The 21,371-nt window shown below is 47.2% G+C and overlaps 1 protein-coding gene across 4 annotated transcripts in view; it reads right to left on the minus strand.

Annotated features, from left to right (window-relative positions):
• Window positions 1–21,371, minus strand: part of Mp (collagen XV/XVIII-type protein multiplexin) — a 731,849-nt gene that overhangs the window by 189,335 nt on the left and 521,143 nt on the right. For all 4 annotated transcript variants that reach the window (XM_075880876.1, XM_075880875.1, XM_075880877.1 and 1 more), the window contains 2 exons: window positions 8,829–8,915; window positions 7,901–8,011 (listed from right to left, as the gene is read on the minus strand). In XM_075880876.1, coding sequence (XP_075736991.1) covers window positions 7,901–8,011; window positions 8,829–8,915 — 198 coding nt within the window. The remainder of the gene's footprint in view (window positions 1–7,900; window positions 8,012–8,828; window positions 8,916–21,371) is intronic.

Here is a 21,371-nt window from a genome sequence, read left to right on the forward strand (position 1 = left end):
CCCTAACTGTTTCCATTCTAGGCTTCTGAAAACCTCCTGTAAGCACGCGGTAAATAGCATTGGGGAAATTGTGTCCCCCTGCCTTACACCCTTCTTGATTGGTATTCTGTTGCTTTCTTTATGAAGCACTATGGTAGCAGTTGATCCCCTGTAGATTTCTTCCAAAATGTTTATACATACTTCATCTACGCCCTGATTCCGCAGTGTCTGCATGACGGCTGATATTTCTACTGAATCAAACGCCTTCTCGTAATCTATGAAGGCTATGTATAGTGGTTGGTTATACTCTGAGCATTTCTCGAATACCTGATTGATAGTATGAATGTGGTCAATTGTTGAGTAGCCTGTTCTAAATCCTGCTTGTTCCTTTGGTTGATTGAATTCTAATGTGTTCTTTACTCTGTTAGCAATTACTTTTGTAAATAGCTTGTATACTACAGAGAGCAAGCTGATCAGCCTGTAATTCTTCAAGTCCTTGTCATCTCCTTTCTTATGTATTAAGATGATGTTAGCGTTCTTCCAAGACTCTGGTACCCTTCCCGTCAGGAGACACCTCGTAAACAGGGTGGCTAGTTTTTCTAACACAATCTGTCCTCCATATTTCAGCAGGTCTGATGTTACCTGATCCTCACCAGCAGCTTTGCCTCTTTGCATGCTCTTCAAAGCTTTTCTGACTTCTATCATTACTGGTGGGGTGTCATCTGGGTTACTGCTAGTTCTTATAGTATTAAGATCGTGGTTGTCTCGGCTACTGTACAGATCTCTGTAAAACTCCTCGGCTATATTAACTATCCTATCCATATTGGTAGTTATTTTGCCTTCTTTGTTCCTTAGTGCATACATGCGACTTTTGCCTACCCCAAGTTTCCTCTTCACTGCTTTGACGCTTCCTCCGTTTTTCAGAGCGTGTTCAATTTTCTCCATGTTATACCTTCTTACATCGCATACCTTACGCCTATTAATAGACTTCGAAAGCTCTGCCAGTTCTATTTTGTCTGTTGTACTTGAGACTTTCATGATTTGATGCTTCTTAATTAGGTGCCTCGTTTCCTGGAAAAGCTTGCCAGTGTCCTGTCTAACTACCCTGCCTCCAACTTCCACTGCAGACTCCGTAATGATACTCGTCAGATTATCATTCATTGTATCTAAGCTAAGGTTGTTTTCCTCACTAAGAGCCGAGTACCTGTTCTGCAGCGACACTCTGAATTCCTGTACTTTCCCTCTCAGTGCTAGCTTATTGATTGGCTTCTTGCGTATCAGTTTCTGTCGTTCCTTCTTCAAGTCTAGGCGAATTCGAGACCGTACCATTCTATGGTCACTGCATCGTACCTTGCCAACCACTTCCACAGTCCTCACGATTCCTGGGTGTGCAGTCATTATAAGGTCTATTTCGTTCTTATTTTCGCCATTAGGGCTCCTTCATGTCCACTTGCGGTTTTCTCGTTTTCGGTAGAAGGTATTCAAAATCCGCAAATTATTGCGTTCTGCGAATTCTACTTGTAGCTCTCCTCTGGCGTTTGTAGTGCTGATACCATAATCTCCTACTGCCTGGTCTCCAGCCTGCTTCTTCCCTACCTTTGCATTAAAGTCGACCATCACAATAGTATACTCATTACCTTACTCATTGCCGATTCCACGTCTTCATAGAAGCTTTAAACTGAAGCGTCATCATGGCTGGATGTAGCCGCGTAAGCCTGTACTACATTCATCTTGCATCTTTTATTCCGTTTAATTTCAATACCTACCACCCTTTCATTAATGCTATAGTATTCCTCTATGTTGCCAGCTATGTTTCTGTGAATTAGGAGCCCCACTTCCAGTTCTCTTCTGTCTGCCAAGCCCCGATAGCAAAGAACGTGCCCATTCTGTAGCAGAGTATAGGCCTCATCTGTCCTCCTAACCTCACTGAGCCCTATTATATCCCATTTCACACCCTCTAGCTCCTCGAATAGTACAGCTAGACTTGCCTCCCTAGATAAGGTTCTACCATTAAACCTTGCCAAGTTCAGGTTCCAAAGGCGGCCTGTCCGGATTCAGAGATTCTTAGCAACCTCTGCGTCGTTGCAGATCTGACCGCCGCCGTGGTCAGTTGCTTCGCAGCTGCTGGGGACTGAAGGCCGTGAGTTATTTGACGCATGCCTGTGGGAGGTAGTGGCCATATACAGCAACAGGGTGGCCAATCCTTCTCTGGTGAGGGAGTGCGTTCCCGGTGGTGGTTACCGGTGAGGCCGCACCCCAGGCCTCGTAATGCAGTTCCATCAACACGCGGATTTTTTTTAAATCCGGTTGGGAACTGCGTGGCACCGGGATTTGAACCACTGACCTCTTGCATGCGAGGCGGATGCTCTAACCACTACGCCATCGCCGCACCCGGATTGTTATCTTCTAAATGTAGGTTTCAGTGGTGTATCAGTCAATTTTGTGGGTATTTTTATAAAAAGAATTTAATGAAATGAGTTTTTTCTGAATACCCCCTTAATTAAGGGCCTAGAGAGTACGGAGTTGGGCCTCCGATTAGCCTACGGGGTGCTGATTATTATGATATTAGGCGGACAAAATTTAAATTCGTTTGTGAGGTAATGTTAACAAATTAACCTTTTTATTGATTAGGCTTAATTTTGGTCACGAAATAATTCCGGTACTATTACTCCTGTCCTGATGAAACCTGAGCGGCGACAGGTCTACAACTAGGGCTTTGCACTGTATGAGGTAGAAGTTTCCCGGTAGGTTATTAGCAAAGTTTAAAGCGATCGTAAGAAAAAAAAACACGTGGTTCAAGACTTTGATCTGACAGGCGTACCTTTCTCCCGAGAAGTGAGCCACCCTCCTCCTCTGAGCGAGGGCGAGGGAAGACGCGGGCGCCACACGTTTATTTGTGGTTCTCGTTTTATTCTTTCTAACTCTGTATCTTCCGGTTACCTTAAGCTATCAAAATTATTTTTACACGGAAAAAACCGGACTGTTGTGTTCTAAAAGAAGATATTAGCTATTTTTCGGTGGCGTTTGTAGCTTCTTTTGAAAATTTGTTTTAATGAAATGAGCTTTTTGCTGATTACCACCTTAGAAAGGGCCTAGAGTGTACGGAATTGGGCCTCCTGGTAGCCTATGGGGTGAGGTTTATTATTATATTAAGTGGACAAAATTTAAATGCGTTTGCGGGGTGATATTACCAATTTATTCTCTTTAGTGATTAGGCTTAATTTTGATTGCGGAATAACTCTGCAACTACTAAACCTAGCCTGATCACACTTCAGTAGCGTCAGGTCTACTCTAAGGACTTTCAACTTTATAAGTAAGAAGTTTCCCGGTAGAACATTCACGAAGCTACAAGCGATCGTAAAAAACACGTGGTCCGACTGTTGCTGTTTTCACAGATTCGCACTATTTTTCGCTCCTAAATTTTAAAATTTTCATTTGTAATAGCAGAATTTGTAGCGGTTGAACTCGTTGTATCTTCACGAACAAATAAACACCACTCTGACCCTCCTAGAACCAAAATCGCTAAAGTTATAGGTACATATGTGCAGAGCTCACTTACCCGTGCTGCTGACGCGGCCGCTCTCATGTTGAAATGGGTCTGTAATTACTTATATCACCAACAGCACCTCCCTTATGTATCGGGCATATGCGAGCAAGCTTCAGATCTGAGGGGAAGATTCCAGTTTCAAGCATTCTGTTAGTAATACGTGTTAATGATGAAAATATAAGAGCCGCAACGTATTTAATGGGTAAGGCACTTAGCTCATCGATTTCTGCCGAAACATTGTTTCTAATGTTTCCCACTAATTTTTCTACCTCTTGTGAACTTGTAGGGAATAAACTAATTGAGTGTAGTAACCTTTTGCGTTTATGTGTAGTAACATGACAACTTTGAGAACTGAGATTTGTTTGAAATTCACCCACATTCGCAAAGTATTCATTCATTTCTGTGAGTGCTTCCAATTCCGTTTTGCCATGGGCAAAAGCTGCAATGTTAATACGACGTTTTACTTTCGAGTTGTTTGATAAATTATTTATTTTGTTCCACAGCTTTCTGGGTTATTAAGTATAGTAGCAAAAAGCTTTTGATACTAGCAGGCCTTAGCCTTTTTCAAGCCGGCGTTTAACTTATTACGGTATCTTTTAAATTCGCTAAAAAGAGCAGCGTCACGTGTCTGTACAAATGCATAATACATTCTGTTTTTATGTTTTATTCTTTTGTACAAACATCGACTAACCCAAGGCTTGCGAATTTTTTTATTCCTGCGGAATGGAACAAGTGGGAAGTGTCGGTCATTGATAACCTTAAGTGCCTCGTTGAAAAGACTGTATGCTTTATCAGGGTCTTTTTCTGCGTAAACTAAGTTTCACTGTGTGGTTTCCAGAGCATGATAAAATTCTTTAAGCTGATCCGAGTTCATTCTACAATAACACGGCTTTTCGCTTGAGTCGCGCCTGTCACTATCAAGCGGCAAAAATGTGAAGATAGGCAGGTGATCGCTTACATTATGTAATAATATACCACTGGTGCAAGTTTGACTGGGGGAGTTTGTGATACATCGAGCAAAGTGGCCTTGTGGGTGGTAAGACGTGTAGGTTGTGTGATGACATTGGAACAGGCAAACAAGTCTAGAATAGCTTTCAGCTGCTCACATGATGCATCCCCACTGAGCATGTCAACATTTACATCACCCATGATAAGGAGTGAACTACGCATCACATGGAGTTGGCGCAGAAGCTTTTCTATAAAAATAAAAAATTCAGACTTATACCCAGTGGGAGATCCGTAAACAGCTGCAACTATTACATTTTGCACACACATTTTAAGACACTCTATATGAGGCGTGATACAGGTCAAGTCGTCGATAACGTCATCAATGAGGGTATCTTTAACATACATACTGATGATCCCACCACCCCAATTCAAAGAACGAACAACGCCATTAGGAACATAACTCGCGAACTGTGGTGGGCTATCTTTCGGAGTCAGTCAAGATTCCGCAAAATACAAAACATAAAATTTACTCTCAAAACGGTTGGGGAACAGGCTGATGTAATCCGTTTTGTTTCTAATGCTGCGAGCATTTAGATGAAATGCAGCAAACTGTTCAGACAACACTTTGAAGATGCACAAGAGATTATCTTGGTCCTCGACATCCTCGAACCATCTTAAAGTCAAATGCCAATAGAAACGCCTTAACAATGGTTGCATTTTGTTCTAGGTTACAAAATGTGTACTCTACCATGAAACTACGGTGATACGAACCTCCAGCGGCCAGCAAAATTTTCATATTACCTCACAATTGTATGACCAGAGCTCATAAAAAGTTCGTACCTGAGGAGAGAAAGCTAGCCTAGATTTTGATTTTTTGTCCCCCAGAACCCAACATCTTCGAAAGTTCCAATTTCTACCATTATTGTTTTAAGACGTCAATGCTTATATTTTTGCTCGAAAATATACCGCACGCGTGTGTTTGTGTGTGTGTGTGTGTGTGTGTGTGTGTGTGTGTGCGTGTGCGTGTGCGTGTGCGTGTGCGTGTGCGTGTGTGTGTGTGTGTGTGTGTGTGCGTAAATAACGAACCAGATAATTGTGACCCTTCAAAGCTAGTAGCGTTTTGCTAATGATAGCACGCTTTCACATAATAAAACAAAGAATTACAACAAAATGGACCTAAGCGGGCGTTGTACGTGATAAATGAAGGCCAAAATATTTCGGATCTGCCCTCCATCATTGAGATAATTTTCTATCTAGATGCTGTTTGTGAAATTTGTTGGTATATTCACTGCGGTACCCGTACAATCAGGAGGTTTGCTAAAAATTTGGGAGTATTCCATGGAAACCGTAGAGATAGCAGTAGTGCGCGTCCCGAGCAATCGTGCATGAGGACTCTCCGAGGACTAGCTCGTTCACCAAGACCATCCAAGAATATGCGCTTCCACTTTGTACCCTCGTCCACCTTCAATAAAATGCCTGATTACGAGGACATGGCGTGCATCGACATGCAGGCACATGTAAACGCACTGTAACGACGCCGCCTCACGCAAAGCAAGCACGCGTCCACGTAATAAAGAAGAAAAAGAAAAGGAAAAGACGATTTGTTAACACCATCTGCCCTTTTAATGCGAAAACACACGACGGCTCATTACTGTCTCTAAGACTCATGCGCAATATCTCAGTGGCTGCGACTCGCCACTCTGCAAATTGGTGGTTCCCCGCCCGCACGTGGTTGCCGGTCTTCTGCCGTTGCGCGAGCAGTGCCTTTTTGCACTTGCGCTGTATTTTATATTCGTATGAAACGTCGCAGGGTGAAAAGCGATTCGCAGCAACTGCCCTCCAGTATTCTGAAGAATAATCAGCCTTGGTCGCGACCACAGCAAAATTCGTATCATCCCGAGATTCGTACGAGCTGTGATTGTGTCCCCGAGGTTACACTGTATTTACCAAGCTCCTGTCCGGAACATAACGCATGTCTTCCGTGCATGAGTTGGGAAAGCTGATTCAGTGGGCAAATTCCATCCGCTGTCAATGCCCTTCACTGTGCCCGAGGCCGCACTAAAGGTCAAATCAATACGTTATAGAATTCACTGTCAATGGCTTTGAATGTACTGTGTAACCTGAGTATAGTATCATGGCGTGGAACATCATAGTTTATTTCCTGAATCCCAATAAAACTTTGAGGTGTTGTCGCCGAGATTTCCAAGGTAACTAAGTCAAAATGGCGGATATGGACGCCGACAGTCAGCATCCCTACTGACATTCAAAAACGAGCTATATTAATGACATCCGGGTTTATCGTCCCATAACCATCATTTCCCAAGCCGTAGTGGAAGGCTCCCGGTGATTTCGTCCACCTATAGGGTCTTTAACGTGCACCTAAACCACGGTGCAAGAATACTTTAGGTGAGCGAACGCCTGAACTATCCGCTGTCTGATAATGTTGATTGATATGTGAGGTTTAACGTCCCAAAACCACCATATGATTATAAGAGACGCCGTAGTGGAGGGCTCCGGAAATTTCGACCACCTGGGCTTCTTTAACGTGCACCCAAATCTGAGCAAACAGGCCTACAACGTTTCAACCTCTATCAGAAATGCAGCCGCCACAGCCGAGATTTGAACCCGCGACCTGCGGGTCAGCAGGCGAGTACCTTAGCCACTAGACCACCGCGGCAGGGCGGCCCGATAATGTTCTCCTTTGCAAAGATGCCGGGATATGGCGCTACGAACTTCGCTCCAATTTACGCGTAGCCCCCCTCTCCCTCTCGGTCTAGGTAAGCCCCGTGACGTATGAAAGTAGCGGCGCTCTTTTACCGTCGCCACAACACCCTTGCTGCGCTGTCCACCTCCTTCCTTATCACCCTCTCTTTCGCGGCGTCGCTCAATGCGTGTAGCGGGGTTGATATCGCGCGATAGCCCGGCTCTCTCAGATTTGCAAATCTTCGCTGACGTTCCGGATGTGCTTTGCGAAAGCCCTCCAACGGGACGCCGCAAACTAGAACATAATCGGTCCCTGTCCGCCGAGAGCTCGCTTCGTGGCGTTCGCTCACCTATCGTATTCTTGCACCGTGACCTAAACATAAGTACACGGGCCTCAACATTTTTGCCTTCAGCGAAAATGCAGCCGCCGCCACCGGCATTTCATGCTGCTACTTTCCGATTATCAGTCGACTTCCATAATCACTAGAACACCGCGGCGGAACCCAGAAACAAACATTACTAAGCGCAAATACGCACGTGCCACGGCCTAACATGTACCACAAAAAAGGCACACTTTGTTTTTATTCTGATCCGACCTTGCAACATCGACATGGCTTGATCCCTCGTTTGCTCAATCAGTCAAACAGAGCAGCAACCTCAAACCTTTGGCCACAAAGAGCGATGTATTCTAGAGGGCCAAGTTCACACCGCCTGCCAGCTTACCGCTCCAAGAAATGTCCCCATTCCTGGTGGTCCCGGCTGGCCAGGCTCACCCTTGCTCCCTTTGATAGATTCTCCAGGTTCTCCTTTCAGTCCAGGTGGTCCCTGTGCAACCTTAGGACAGATTTTGTGTAAATTCCGCATTAATTCACAGTTGCCATCACGATCAAGACATACAACTTGAGAACACCATCGCTACTACGAGTGCATGTATGAACCATAAGCCCTGAGATTACTGTGCTCACGAAATCATACGTTTCTACGATTTGAATGTATATGCGGTTGTAGGCAGGAACGGCTAACTGAACGAGTTCAGCAAGTGTTGCTTCTCGCCCTTTTGCTATGCTTGCTTTCATGCATTATATCACTTTCCATGTGTGCGTATCAAACTGGTGGTGCATCTGACTGACCTTCATTCGTTTTCTCTTTTTATTTTCTCAACTATTTTCTTTGGATTGGACGTCAAGTACAGTGCCCAAATTATTCGTGCTTATTGCGTAATGATGGCGTCAACTGAAACCAGAACAGTGGCAAGCATTTCCTCTGGTACGGTGCACGCCATTCATCGAGGCGAGCATAAGCGCAGCTCGCCAAACCAGATACGCGCCTGTCAATGCTGATGACTGGAAGGCAAACCCTAATACCATTGCGTTTGTTTCGCCGCTGTTCAATGTAGTAGCTGTCACTTCAATTAGATTAGCTTTTCTGTGGCGTCTTTTTTCTGTTAGCTTTATTTTCCTCACCCCATTTCCCCAGCAAAGTGCAGCATACAGGACAAACAATCGGCTGGTCTCTCTGTCTTCACCTCTGTTTCTTGCTCTTCCTGTTTATGCATGACGAATAGAAAGCTGACAGGTATATTTACATGACTGCTCAATACCCGAATAAGTGCTTTCAATGAAAAGAACAACTCTTCCTGGAGCAGACCCACCATATTGCCGTGCTCGTCGACGATGGTTCCCGGAGGTCCAGGCGGGCCCCTGCGTCCTCGGCGGCCGCGTTCACCTTTTTCACCCTTCTGCAACCAGTAGAAGACCGAATCTCATGTCTGACTCATGAAAAGCGCCCGTCGCGTAGAGGTGATTGTTTTTGTGTTGTGTTTTTAGCTGCACAGTAACAAAGTTTAAATGACCACCACATGCTTCCACGCTTTGATTAACAATATGCAGATGTTCACTATATCCGGATGTCACTAATTCTAGAGAGCGGCAAAGGACAAGAAACCTCGTTTGAAAGCGATGACGTGTTTGCATCCCTGACCGCATTGAATCAGCTTGATTTGCACTGCTGAAATGCAGAGCTGAGTACAGTGCTGAAGAATTGACACTTCCTATGTTACCATAGATTAGTTGAAAGAAAAAACTAGGGGTGGGGTTTCTTATATACACAAATATCCCTGGCATCATAGAGGAATACTATAGCAACATTGAGAAGTTGCCAAGTATCATAATTAAGTTTAACAAAAGGTACACAATGAAGGTGGTACACGCCTACGCACCTACATCTAGCCATGATGATCCTTTGGTTGAGCGCTACTATGAAGACGTACAGTCAGGCATTGTTAATGTGAAGACACAGTATAATTGTATTACCACAGAGTCGAGACGTAGCTGAAGGCAGGAGACTGGATGGTCAGATCAAACTGTTGATTTGGGCGAACCTGTGCCCGGTAAATGAAAAGCCGGGTTATAGTAGCACACTTCCATTGATATCAGTGAATGCCGCGTCGACCGTCAATAAACTGACAAGCGGCGAAGCGTGACGGCGTTTCTACACTCAACATCAAACATTCTAGTGTTTTAACTGGCGGAGACGTAGATTCCAGAATAATCTGAAATGCCCACAAAGTGAGCGTAATCTCAACAAAATGATCTACTACAGTTCTGAAGCTTCTCGAACACTGTAGGCACGGTTTGCGCAGAGAATCGCGTACAGCGTAACGGGGTGATAAATCTTGAACAAGGAACGCGGTAATATGATGGGCGAACTTGATGTCATAGTAAGCAAGAAACAGGCCGGAGACCACGCATTGGGAGATTATGTAATGGGCTGTGGAAATGCCATAGGGTAGTTAGTAGAGTTCGCAGAACGTAGTAATTTACTGTTTTTGAATACCTTCTTCATAAAACAGGCTAACCGTAAGTGGACGTGGCGTAGTCCTAATAGCGAAACTAAAAATTGAACAGGATTCATTCTGTGTGCACACCCAGGCATTGTACAGGATCTAGAAGTAGTTCGAAAGATCCAATGCAGCGACCAAAAATTGGTAAAGGCTCGTATTCACATATACTTAAAGAAGCAAAGGCATAAACTGATACCCAAGAAGCCAACAAATGAGCTAGCGATGAGAGTGAAAGTACAGTTATTCGGAGTTTTGCCTCAGAATACATTCGGTACTCTAAACAAGGTAACCGACGTTAGCATTCACAAAATGAACAATAATCATGGGAAGGACCGATAATTAAAGAAGAGGTCTTTTCCCTGCAGTAGGCGTAGTCAGTTTGTTGCTGTTGATGATGATATTTAAAGTCAACTTCTTCATACTGGATAGTTGCAATGCGTAACAATTTGTTGCACACCCAATTATATTTTGAGGGCTAAATAGATATTTATTGCACCTAGTGCGCAGACAACACTGCTTCTCTGTAAAAAAATAACAAATGAATACGTGGCCACAAAGTGACGAAGATGTAATCAATGCGCGGAGCGTCGAGGAGATTATGACCAGGAAAATTGGGAAGCATACTGAAATACACAAGAAAACAGCTCATTCTTTGAACTAGACGCGTCGTGCTTATTTGTCGCTTTGGTAAACGCTGAACAGGAAAAAAAAGTATTTGGCCTGTCTGCAAGAAGTGCCGCAGTGGCTTTTTTTTTACTGTTATGCTTCCCAGAGAAAGACAACGCTGATATAGTGTTTTTTTTGCGCACGTCTCGAAATAAATGGTAAACACCAAACATAACACGCAAACGAAAGGCAATCTGCTGGCGCAAGTGGGATGAATTACCGTTTTTCACTGAAGGTAAGGACGTCGTATGTCTTCATTGAAACTTTGCTAGTTTCGAGCAAAGTGTTGGTTAGACCTTGAACGTAACAGAAAGACCACGTTTCCAACACGCCGGGCACGAGCAATTCCCCTATCGCCCTTATCATTTGATAATGAGTGCCTACAATTACGTCCGACTTCCATAATTTCTAAAACAATTACACCATTTCACCCTAAAGGGAACAACGTGTAGATTCAAAACAGCGGGCCCTAACGCTTACACCGGCGTCAGCGTTGACGCTGGCGCTCATCGCGGCGTTTCGCAGGAGAGAAACCTGGGGAGGCGAAAAGCACACGGTGATCGACCGGTGTTTCATATATAAACATGCTAATCACTGCTGATGGGCAGTGAGACACAGACGTCTGCGATTGGACCCAGAGACCTGCAGTATATACGCCTTTTTTTCGCGCACACGCTGCAAATTTTATTGTTCAACAACGCACAGGAGAAATCTCCCACCAGCACTACCTTGGATGTAGTGACCCAGTGTCTCTACCACTAATCCGGCCGCTAAAGTATTCGGCTGTTGACCCGCTCGTCGCGGGATCAAATCCCAGCTGGTGTGGCTGCATTTTCGATTAGCCTAAAATGCTGTATGCCCGAGTGCTCAGGTTCAGTGGAACGTTTCAGAATTCCAGCTGGTCGAAATTTCTGCAGCCCTCCACTACGGCGTCTCTCACACTAATATGGTGGTTTGCGAATCTTAAACCCCACATATCAATCAATTACTATACGCCACGTAACGCTATGCTTACTTCATAGTAAACAAACTGTTCAAAAAAACACGCCATTCAGATATAACTGGTAGCAAAGGTTTCTTAGAATACCATACGTTCGAAAAATGGCAGCTGATCATCTTCTCATAAGGCTAAGCGCCATCTCTGTGAGGAGGAAACATTTCTCGTGGAAGATAAAATAAACCAGATATGACGCAAAGCTGGTAAACAAGTGACGTCGTTTTGGGTGGGCCAGCACAAAATTTTATCTCAAATTACTTTTTATAGGCCCCTTACTTCCGCGAAGGCGATCGCCGGTAAGTTCTGCATGAGTTCGGTTTAGGTCAAGGCCATGTAATCCAATATCCACTCATGACCAGATAGTCATGTTCAGGTGTACTATCCTTCAGTTTGCTTCAGTTTACAAGGCAGCTTATTCATAAAACTATTATTTGGCATTCGTGCCTTCTTCCGTAAATAGATTAAAGGTTACCTGTCATATCCGAAGCTTTGCTCATTTGCTTCGCTCATACGCAGGTTCTTTACCATACACAATGCTTGTGTTCCTCTTTTTTCTAACAGGAAGAAATATCGCCTAGTCACGCCAAAAGTATGTCATTTCAGTTTTACTCAATGGTCACAATGACTCACGTATTTTACATGGCACACAAGAGTAATAAGCACAAAAACGTCTGTGGAAACTCCATGCGTTTGTTTTGCATTAGGCTAACATACGATACTTTTACTAATGTGAATGCATGTATACAAATTATAGCGTGACAGATAACTTGGAGATCCGTTCATGGATAACAAGAATAATAATAGACAATGCGTGCTCAAGAAGGCAACTGGGCCACAGGAACACTGATACACGAGACTCTAGCGAGCACTGTATTCGTAAGCGTTGTCCTGGTTTCCTATCTAGAAAACATAAGTAGCCAAGCATATTTTGTTGCTGCTGCATTCTTGCATAACGCATCATTTCCGCAGGTACCAAAGCAAGCAATCAGCGTTAAATGCAATCCGTATGGTTCCGTTACCAGTTGGACACGGTGCACAGGAGGTTCCCCAACGATGAAATGCACCTCACGATTTCGCGCACAGCAAAGAACGGAAGCAAGTGCGCAACACTAAAAATCGATAGGGGGGGGGGGGTGTCATCGCCGACGATATTTGTGAACGTGCCTTTCTATGGAGCGCAAAATCTGCACTGAGCAACAGTTCTGTGGGTATACGGTGCTAGAAAAAAATTGAAATAGTAAAAACTGTCTTGAATTCGTGCTCCTTACACCTACCTAACATTGTTAGGAGAAAAAAGTGTCACTTCTAAAATATAGTTGTGAAGAAGAAGATGCGCCTGCGGTGAGCAGCATCGCCAACGCCCGGCTCTCTCAGCGCGTCCTTCGGCTCGCTGCTGTGCTGATCTCTGCTGGACGGTTCTTCACGCTGTCTTGCCGTTGTCGTTATCGATTAATAAACCTCGTCAAATTTGGTGGAGGTGCTGTTTATCCCTGTCGCTACACCCTGGAACTGCGAAGCCGCACGCTACCGCCCGTCATGACTGGCAACGCCAACCCATCGGCATCGTCGACCTAGTTCAACTGCCCTGGCCATCCTAGGCTACGCGACCCGAAGGTCTTCAGTGGTGCGGATGGGACCGACGTGGAAGACTGGCTTGAGCACTACGAGCTGGTGAGCGCCAATAATAAGTGGGATGTAGCAGACAAGCTTGGCCATGTCATATTTTATCTCACCGGCGTCGCAGAATTGTGGTTGAACCACCACAAACACAACATCCCCACATGGAGCGCCTTCAAGACGTCATGTGCTGAAGTGTTTGGTCGGCCGGCTGTCCGCAAGCAGCAGGCAGAACAGCGCTTGCGCGTCCGCTCTCATCAGACAGGCGAAAACTTCACCAGCTATATTGAGGATGTCGTCGACCTTTGTCGACGCGCGAATGACACCATGCCCGAGTCGGACAAGGTCAAACACAACCTGAAGGGCATCGACGATGGCGCATTTCGAATGCTCTTGGCTAGAAATCCAAGCACAGTTTCTGAAGTCGTCAGCCTATGTCAGAGCTACGACGAGTTGAAGAAGCAACGTTCTCTGACTCGACAACCTGAGCGTGGTGGTAAGTCGCTGTCCAGTTTCGACACCATGCCTGACAATTCATCATTGCTTCAGCAAGTCCGAGCCTTCGTCCGTGAGGAAGTCACCCGCCAACTTTCTCTAGTGCCTTTTGCTCACGAGACCACCACCCGTCTACCCACCCCGCTTCGCACTGCTATATCGGAAGAGGTTGCACAAGCTGTTCCCCTTGAACACTACGAGCCACCTCTATCCAGCCGTGTCCACTGCCCGCGTGTCGCAAAGCCGGTAGGTGCCCCTGTCGCCTATCCGCTAGCGATTCAGCCTGTGGCCGCGCCGCGCCCCTAACGTATGCAGCGCAGTCTGTGGCTCCTCCTGTCGCCTGTTCGCAAGAGATGCTGCCCGTAGCCACCCCGCTCACATATGCAGACGCTGTGCGTAGGCTTCCGCAACCGCCCTACACCACGCGCTCACAGCGCGCACACCCGGCTGCTTATACTACACGTTGGGCGGCACCACCAGTCGCCAATTCATGGAGGACGCCCGATAACCGACCGATTTGCTACGCCTGCTTCACTCCCGGACACGTTGCCCGCTACTGCCGCCGTCGACCTCAGACGTTCGGCAACTATGCCCGGTCATCGCAACCCGGCAGCCAAGCCTTCAACCAATACGGGCCTGTCTCGTCACCTCGCTATGCCCCTACTGACCAATTTGACTTCCAGCCGCAGCGCGCACCGTCTCCTTGTCGGCGATCGCCCTCCCCCATGCGTCGCCGGCCCGGACCTTCCGAACAGGCAAACTAAGCACCGCAGTTCAAGAGGCAAGAAATGCGCCGTTTTCGAACTGTCTAAGCTCTCGCCTCTCTCCTGCTAACGTGGTCGCAGTAACTATTGAAGGTTATTGTACTTTCGCCCTTGTGGACACCGGCGCAGCTGTTTCTCTTATTGCCGCTAATCTCTGCCGTTTATTGCGCAAAGTCACGACGCCGCTTTCGGGATTGTCGCTCCAAACCGCAAGCGCACAGCAAGAAATGCCTCTCGCAGCCTGCACTGCAAGAGTGTCCATCGAAGGCAATTTTATATCGTGGAATTTATTGTTCTCGCTGTCTGTTCGCATGACGTCCTCCTCGGGTGGGACTTCCTATTCCGCCATAAAGCCGTCATCGACTGCGCTCGCGCCGAAGTTGAGTTTTCACCCTTGTGTGATGTCCCATTGCTTGACGCTCTTCATCAGCCGGCGAAGTTGCTCGTTCATGAAGATACCGATATTCCACCTGAAAATTTTGCCCTTGTTCCCGTTTCATGCAACGCCTACACTGACGCTATGCGCCTTTTTATGCCTTCCGATATCTTCAAGAGTCGTCGAGCTCTGCCGCTTCCTTTCGCAACAATTGACCTTGCCGCCGGAAGAAGCAATATGTTCGTCAGCAATCCGCTTTCCACACCTGTCACTTTGCTTGCGGGGGAATGTCTCGGCCGCGTGCAGGATTTCGACCCTTCGGCTATGGTTGATGTCCCGGATGACTACTGCGACCACCCAAAATCACTGTCGGCAATCGAGGGGTCGTCCAAGGATACGTTTTCTAGCGCCATTGCCGACACTCTCACTCCTACCGAACATGCCGACCTGCTGGATCTTCTGCAAGAGTTCAGGAGTTCTTTCGATGTGTCGCAGCCTCAACTGGGCCGCACGTCACAAGTCAAACATCATGTTGACACCGGCCTACACCAGCCACTACGTCAAAGACCATACCGTGTCTCCGCTGAAGAGCGCCGCGTCATCAGTCGAAGATATGCTTTGTAGAGACGTCATTCGACCATCTCACAGTCCCTGGGCGTCTCCTGTCGTCCTCATGCGTAAGAAAGACGGATCTATCCGATTTTGCGTGGACTATCGTCGTTTGAACAAGATAACCCGCAAGGACGTCTATCCTTTGCCGCGCATTGATGACGCCATCGACACCCTTCCCGGAGCGGAATTTTTCTCGTCGCTAGACTTGCGGTCTGGCTACTGGCAAGTCCCAATGGCTGAAGCCGATCGCCAAAAAACTGCATTTATTACACCAGACGGACTACACTACTTTAACATCATGCCCTTTGGGCTTTGTAACGCGCCTGCCACGTTTGAACGTCTTATGGATAATACGCTACGTGGCCTCAAGTGGAATATGTGCCTCTGTTACCTCGACGATGTCGTGGTTTTCTCCCATGATTTTCCTACGCACCTCCTTCGCCTCAGGCACGTTTTGACTTGCCTGACCAACGCTGGCCTGCAGCTTAACCTAAAGAAATGCCGCTTCGCTGCACGCGAGCTTGTCATACTAGGCCACAACGTGTCCAAACACGGCGTATCACCTGACCCAGCAAAACTTTGAGCAGTCGCAGAATTTTCCAAGCGAACAATCATGAAGAAACTTCGCAGTTTTGTAGGCCTATGCTCGTATTTCCGGCGCTTTGTTTGCAAATTTGCATCTATCATGTCTCCATTAACCCAGCTTCTTCGCGGTGACGTGAACCTCTCCTCCTGGTCCCCTGCATGTGGAGTTGCCTTCACTACTCTACGCCGTCTGCTCACCTCCCCACCTATTCTTCGCACTTCGACCCGACGGCTCCTACCGAAGTGCACACCGACGCCAGCTGCGTCGGGCTAGGCGCTGTCCTCGCTCAACGAATGCCCGGCTATTCAGAATACGTCGTAGCCTACGCTAGCCGTACTCTGACGAAAGCCGAAACTAATTACAGCGTGACAGAAAAAGAGTGTTTGGCTCTTCTGTGGGCGCTTGGAAAATCCCGGCTATACTTATACGGCCGCCCGTTCGATCTAGTAACTAATCACCACGCGCTTTGCTGGCTCTCCACATTGAAAGACCCTTCTGGCCGCCTTGCGCGATGGGCACTCCGCATCCAGGAGTGCGACATTCACGTCGTATACCACTGCGGACGCAAACACTCTGACGCTGATGCCCTGTCCCGCTCACCTTTATTACCAGATGCGACGTGCGGAAACACTCGCCTCGAGACCTTGTCATCGCTATATCTCGACTGATTTCCACCGAACAACGTCATGACCCGTTGATCGCATCTCTTATCGAATATCTATCTGGCACGCCCAACCTTCCAGTATCTCGATCCCTCCGACGTCAAGCTTTCCATTTCGCCATCCGCGATCAACTTCTTCATCGACGCAACTACGCTCCCGATGGCCGCCGGTGGCTACTGGTCATTCCACGCACTTTACGATCACAAGTATGTGCCTCTCTTCACAACGATCCGCAATGTGGCCACGCCAGGGTGTTCAAAACATATGAACGCCTTCGCCATCGCTATTACTGGCCCGGCATGTACAATTTTGTACGCGAATTCGTGCAGTGCTGTCCTGACTGCCAGCGACGCAAATCAACAGCGCCACGAGCGACTGGCGCATTGCAGCCACTTCCATGCCCTGCCAAGCCATTTGGGCGCGTCGGCGTTGACCTCTATGGCCCCCATCCATTGACATCAAATGGTAAGCGGTGGATTATAGTGGCAGTTGACCACCTGACACGCTACGCCAAAACAGCCGCTTTGCCGAGCGCTGCAGCTCAGGATATCGCCTCTTTCATTTTACGTCGCTTTATCCTTTGACATGGTCCACCTCGAGAGCTCCTTAGTGACAGAGGCCGCGCTTTCCTCTCCGAGGTCGTCGAAACTCTGCTTTGGGATTCCCACGTCATTCATCAGAAAACGACAACATACCACCCGCAGACTAACGGGCTAACGGAACGGTTCAACCACACGCTAGGTGATATGCTCTCAATGTACGTGGCATCTGATCATAGCAACTGGGACCGTGTTCTCCCATACGTCACATTCGCATATAACACCACAGTTCCAACCACCATGGGATTCTCACCTTTCTTTCTTCTTTATGGACGCGAGCCTTCCCATACAATCGACACCCTACTACCCTACCGTCCTGATGCTTTCGAGTGCCCACCTGTCTCCGATGCTTTTCGACAAGCCGAAGAGTGCCGCCAGCTCGCCCGTGCGTTCACCTCAAAAGAGCAGCAACGCCACAAAGAACACCGTAGCACCACCCGTTCAGATCCCAGCTATGCCCCAGGGTCTCTTGTGTGGCTCGCCATTCTACACGAAACAACGGGACTCTCCTCGAAACTTGTCCCCCGGTACGAGGGGCCTTGGACCGTTTTGGAGAAAACCTCTCCGGTTAATTTCCTATTTGAGCCAGTTTCCAGATCGGACGACATGCGTTGGCACGCACGTGACGATGAGCTGATGATATCTTCGCCGCCACGATGAGCTGATGATATTGGGCTGAGACCTCGTCGCTGTGTTGGGAGTCATCGAAAACACACTGCGGGTTCTCGCAAAGAGCTTGGTTGTAGTATGTCGCGCACTGTAAGTTTACCAACACGGGCTGGCGGTGTTTTCACTGACGTCGGAACACACTGAAAATTGGTCGCCATTACAGTTGGCTTTTCCGTCAGTCGGTCGCAGCAGCTCGGCGCCATCCGTTCGCCGCGGCGGCGGGCTCGCGTTTGCGCGCTGCACTCGCTCGAGTTTGTGGAAAAGGGCCGCATTACCGTCGATTTCTTCGGCGCAAGCTCCAAACCAGCTCGGCGCTGTTCGTGGCGGCGGCCAAGTGTACGCTCGCTCTCCTGTTCGAAGATTGCTGGCGGCAGACACTCCGCGTGCAGCGCCGTGCTTGGTATCGCGTTTGCTTGCTCGAGCTGAACGACATCGCTCGCTTAGGACTTGCCGACTAGTTAGCGGCACAGTAGTTCGCGGAGTTGTGGCTGCGGCCGCCGCTCTTAAGCTGTTGCACTATGGGGATCAAAATGAGTCTTTGACGATGTGTGACATCACGATGAAATTATTAGCATGTCATATCTCAGGTATGTTTTCATTTCACCTTGCACGTATTTCTCATATGCATTTGTATTCGTCCTCTGTCACGTATTACTCATTATTTTACATACTTTTTGTGCAGCCGTGGGCATACACCGTGCTGAAGACTGTGTCGCTGGCGTCTGCGATGCCTGTCATCCATCTCTTTTGTCAGAGCAGCTTCAGAAGGACTGTGCGAATAGTGAAGGTAAAGTTATCTGTGTGTCATACTTTAACGCTTGCTTTTATATTAACGTGCATGCACTTGTCATATGCGTGCATATTCATCTTCTGTCACGTGTGTCTAACTGTTTTTGCTATATAATTGTACGTGCAGCCGTGGCAACACAACAGGCAGAACGCTGCGTGCGCTGGCGTCTGCAATGCATGTCATCTATCGCTTCCGTCGGAGGAGCTCCCCAAGGAGTGAACAAGATTTGACAACGAGACTGGACTTGTACACTTCACCATGAATTCACTTAAAAGTATGGATAAACTTCATGTGTATGTAGAAAAATAAAAGATTTCGATGTCTCACTTTTGTCTTTAGTTGTTGCCGTGACTGCGAAAGCAGTTACACATAGGTAGCTAACAACTTTTTCGCGTGTTCTTTTCTGCGCAATTTGTTGCTCACTGCGCAGAAGAACAGGCGAAAAAGGTAATGGGCCTGGCGGAAAATAAACAAGAACAATTTTTGAACTGGGGACAAAAAGTTCATTCGATTGGAGTTTTTCAGTGGATCGACCGTTCGTCCGACAAGGTGCAGCTGTGAGGACTAACGGTTGCCCGGTAAGGTGCAAATGTGTAGGTCAACAGTTGCTTTATAAGGTGCTAATGAGAGGACTAAATGGTAATCCTTTCAGGTGAATTGTGGGACTAAGGGTTACTCACTAAGGTGTAAATGTGAGGACTAAATGTTAGTTCCTTGAGTTTGTCTGTCGGGACTAACTGTTAGACCCGGTGCCTATAGTACCTAAAGAGATTAATGATTGTCGCAGCCCCATTAGTCCCCAATAGGACGAATCAACACCCTTTTAACACCTTTTAGCCTTAGAGTGCAGCCGGTGTGTGCTGCAGCTGAAAGTGTGTCGCATCGATGTTCACCGCTCCTTGTGTAGACACCATACGCAAGAAGCAATAATTCATTCAGGTTAACCTATGACAAGGCTCTACTGTAGTGTATAGTCATTCTTACTCATCGGATTCACGTGTCATAAAACCTAGAAGTGCCGAATACATGTATAATAGACTCGGCCGGTAAGCTAAGCCTACATTCGCTGGGAGTCGTACGGGTCACATTTGGTTGGGCCAATCTCGCCGCAGGGGGCTGGCAAAGGTCCAAGTTTCATCGTTGGGCAAGGTTCTGACTGTTACATAAGTATAGCCACGGTAAGCAAAAATATAAGGATTGCCAGAGATGCGTTTGAGTTGTTGGTTTGTTGAGCAGCGTTGCTTCTCTGGCGTACTAGGGTGCGCCGCGGCATTGCAAGAAGATAGGACGCCGGATCGTAACGTTTGTAGATAATTTCTCGGCCAGTACTGCTGAACGATTGTCCCAACTGTGTTTGAAAGAGCCTATAGCTACAACTCTAAGGCTTGGGCCACCACCTCCTCTATTTTATCAATGCCTGCCACATGCGCCCGATCGAGCTGTTAACCACCATCTCACCCAGCCCTTTCCTGTTCTCGCCCATCGCCTAGCCTTCGCGAGTGCTTTGCGGTCATGGGGGACAGAGGCCATCGCGTAGTGCCTCACGACGGACAGGACATGAAGTAATTTTTGTTCAGTTGTGTACAGATGCGTGGGCCGGCGTCCTGCATTCCTCGTAATCGTAATGTCGGCTGTCACGCTGGCTCTGAAAAAGATACGGTGTTTCGAGATAGCATGTCGCCGTTCATATCGCTATGAGGGGCAAACAATGGAGAAGCGTTATTGCAACGCTACTGCATGCACCGTCTTTGCGGTGACATTGCTTCGAGAGACAAAGAAGGAGCCCCGAAAAAAGAATATATCGTGCATCTGACAGATGCACGATATAGAAGTGAAAAAGATGTCAACTGCATCGTCGGGGGAAAGTGCTCAAACACACGTGTGACGTGAGCAGCGCTACCGTTCAAGTTGTGCCGCATCACGACCACTCTCGGAACTGAAGCAGACCACCGGCTCCCGTTGTAGAGTGCGCCATTGCACTGACATTGAAAGAATTAAAGGAGGTGTTGCGTAGGCCTAAGTGGATTCACCGAGTTGAGTCGTTATGCCCGATTGCTAGCTGATGATTGCAATTTACTAATAAACGTGGCGCTGAATGTCCTGTAGTTTTATACTAAAGGTCTACGTGCCTGTACAGAGTATCTAACGGTCATCAGATAATTACTTGTGCTGGATTTATATTTGCTCGTCCAATAAGCGTGTAGAAATGTTGCGGTACCCGCGCTAGAAAGTAGCTACACATGATGAACGCAAATACCTCTTGATGTATGTATGGTTGCCCGTATCGCAAGAGGTGTACACATCAAACGATTGTTGTTTGAACAGTGTAAAAGAAAAGTGTGATAATTATAGGTTCAGTGTTGCTGTTTGTGTGTTGTGTATGATTATACGCTTGAAGCAAAATAAGCTACACGTTCACTGTTAGTGGTACAACATGCTCGACTATTAGATGCGGAAGCATCTTATACTCGCGCCTTGTAGTGCGCCGTCCGCGCCGTCCGCGCCGTCCGCACCGCTTC

Source organism: Rhipicephalus microplus, chromosome X, assembly GCF_043290135.1.
Source record: "Rhipicephalus microplus isolate Deutch F79 chromosome X, USDA_Rmic, whole genome shotgun sequence".
Classification (NCBI taxonomy): domain Eukaryota; kingdom Metazoa; phylum Arthropoda; class Arachnida; order Ixodida; family Ixodidae; genus Rhipicephalus; species Rhipicephalus microplus.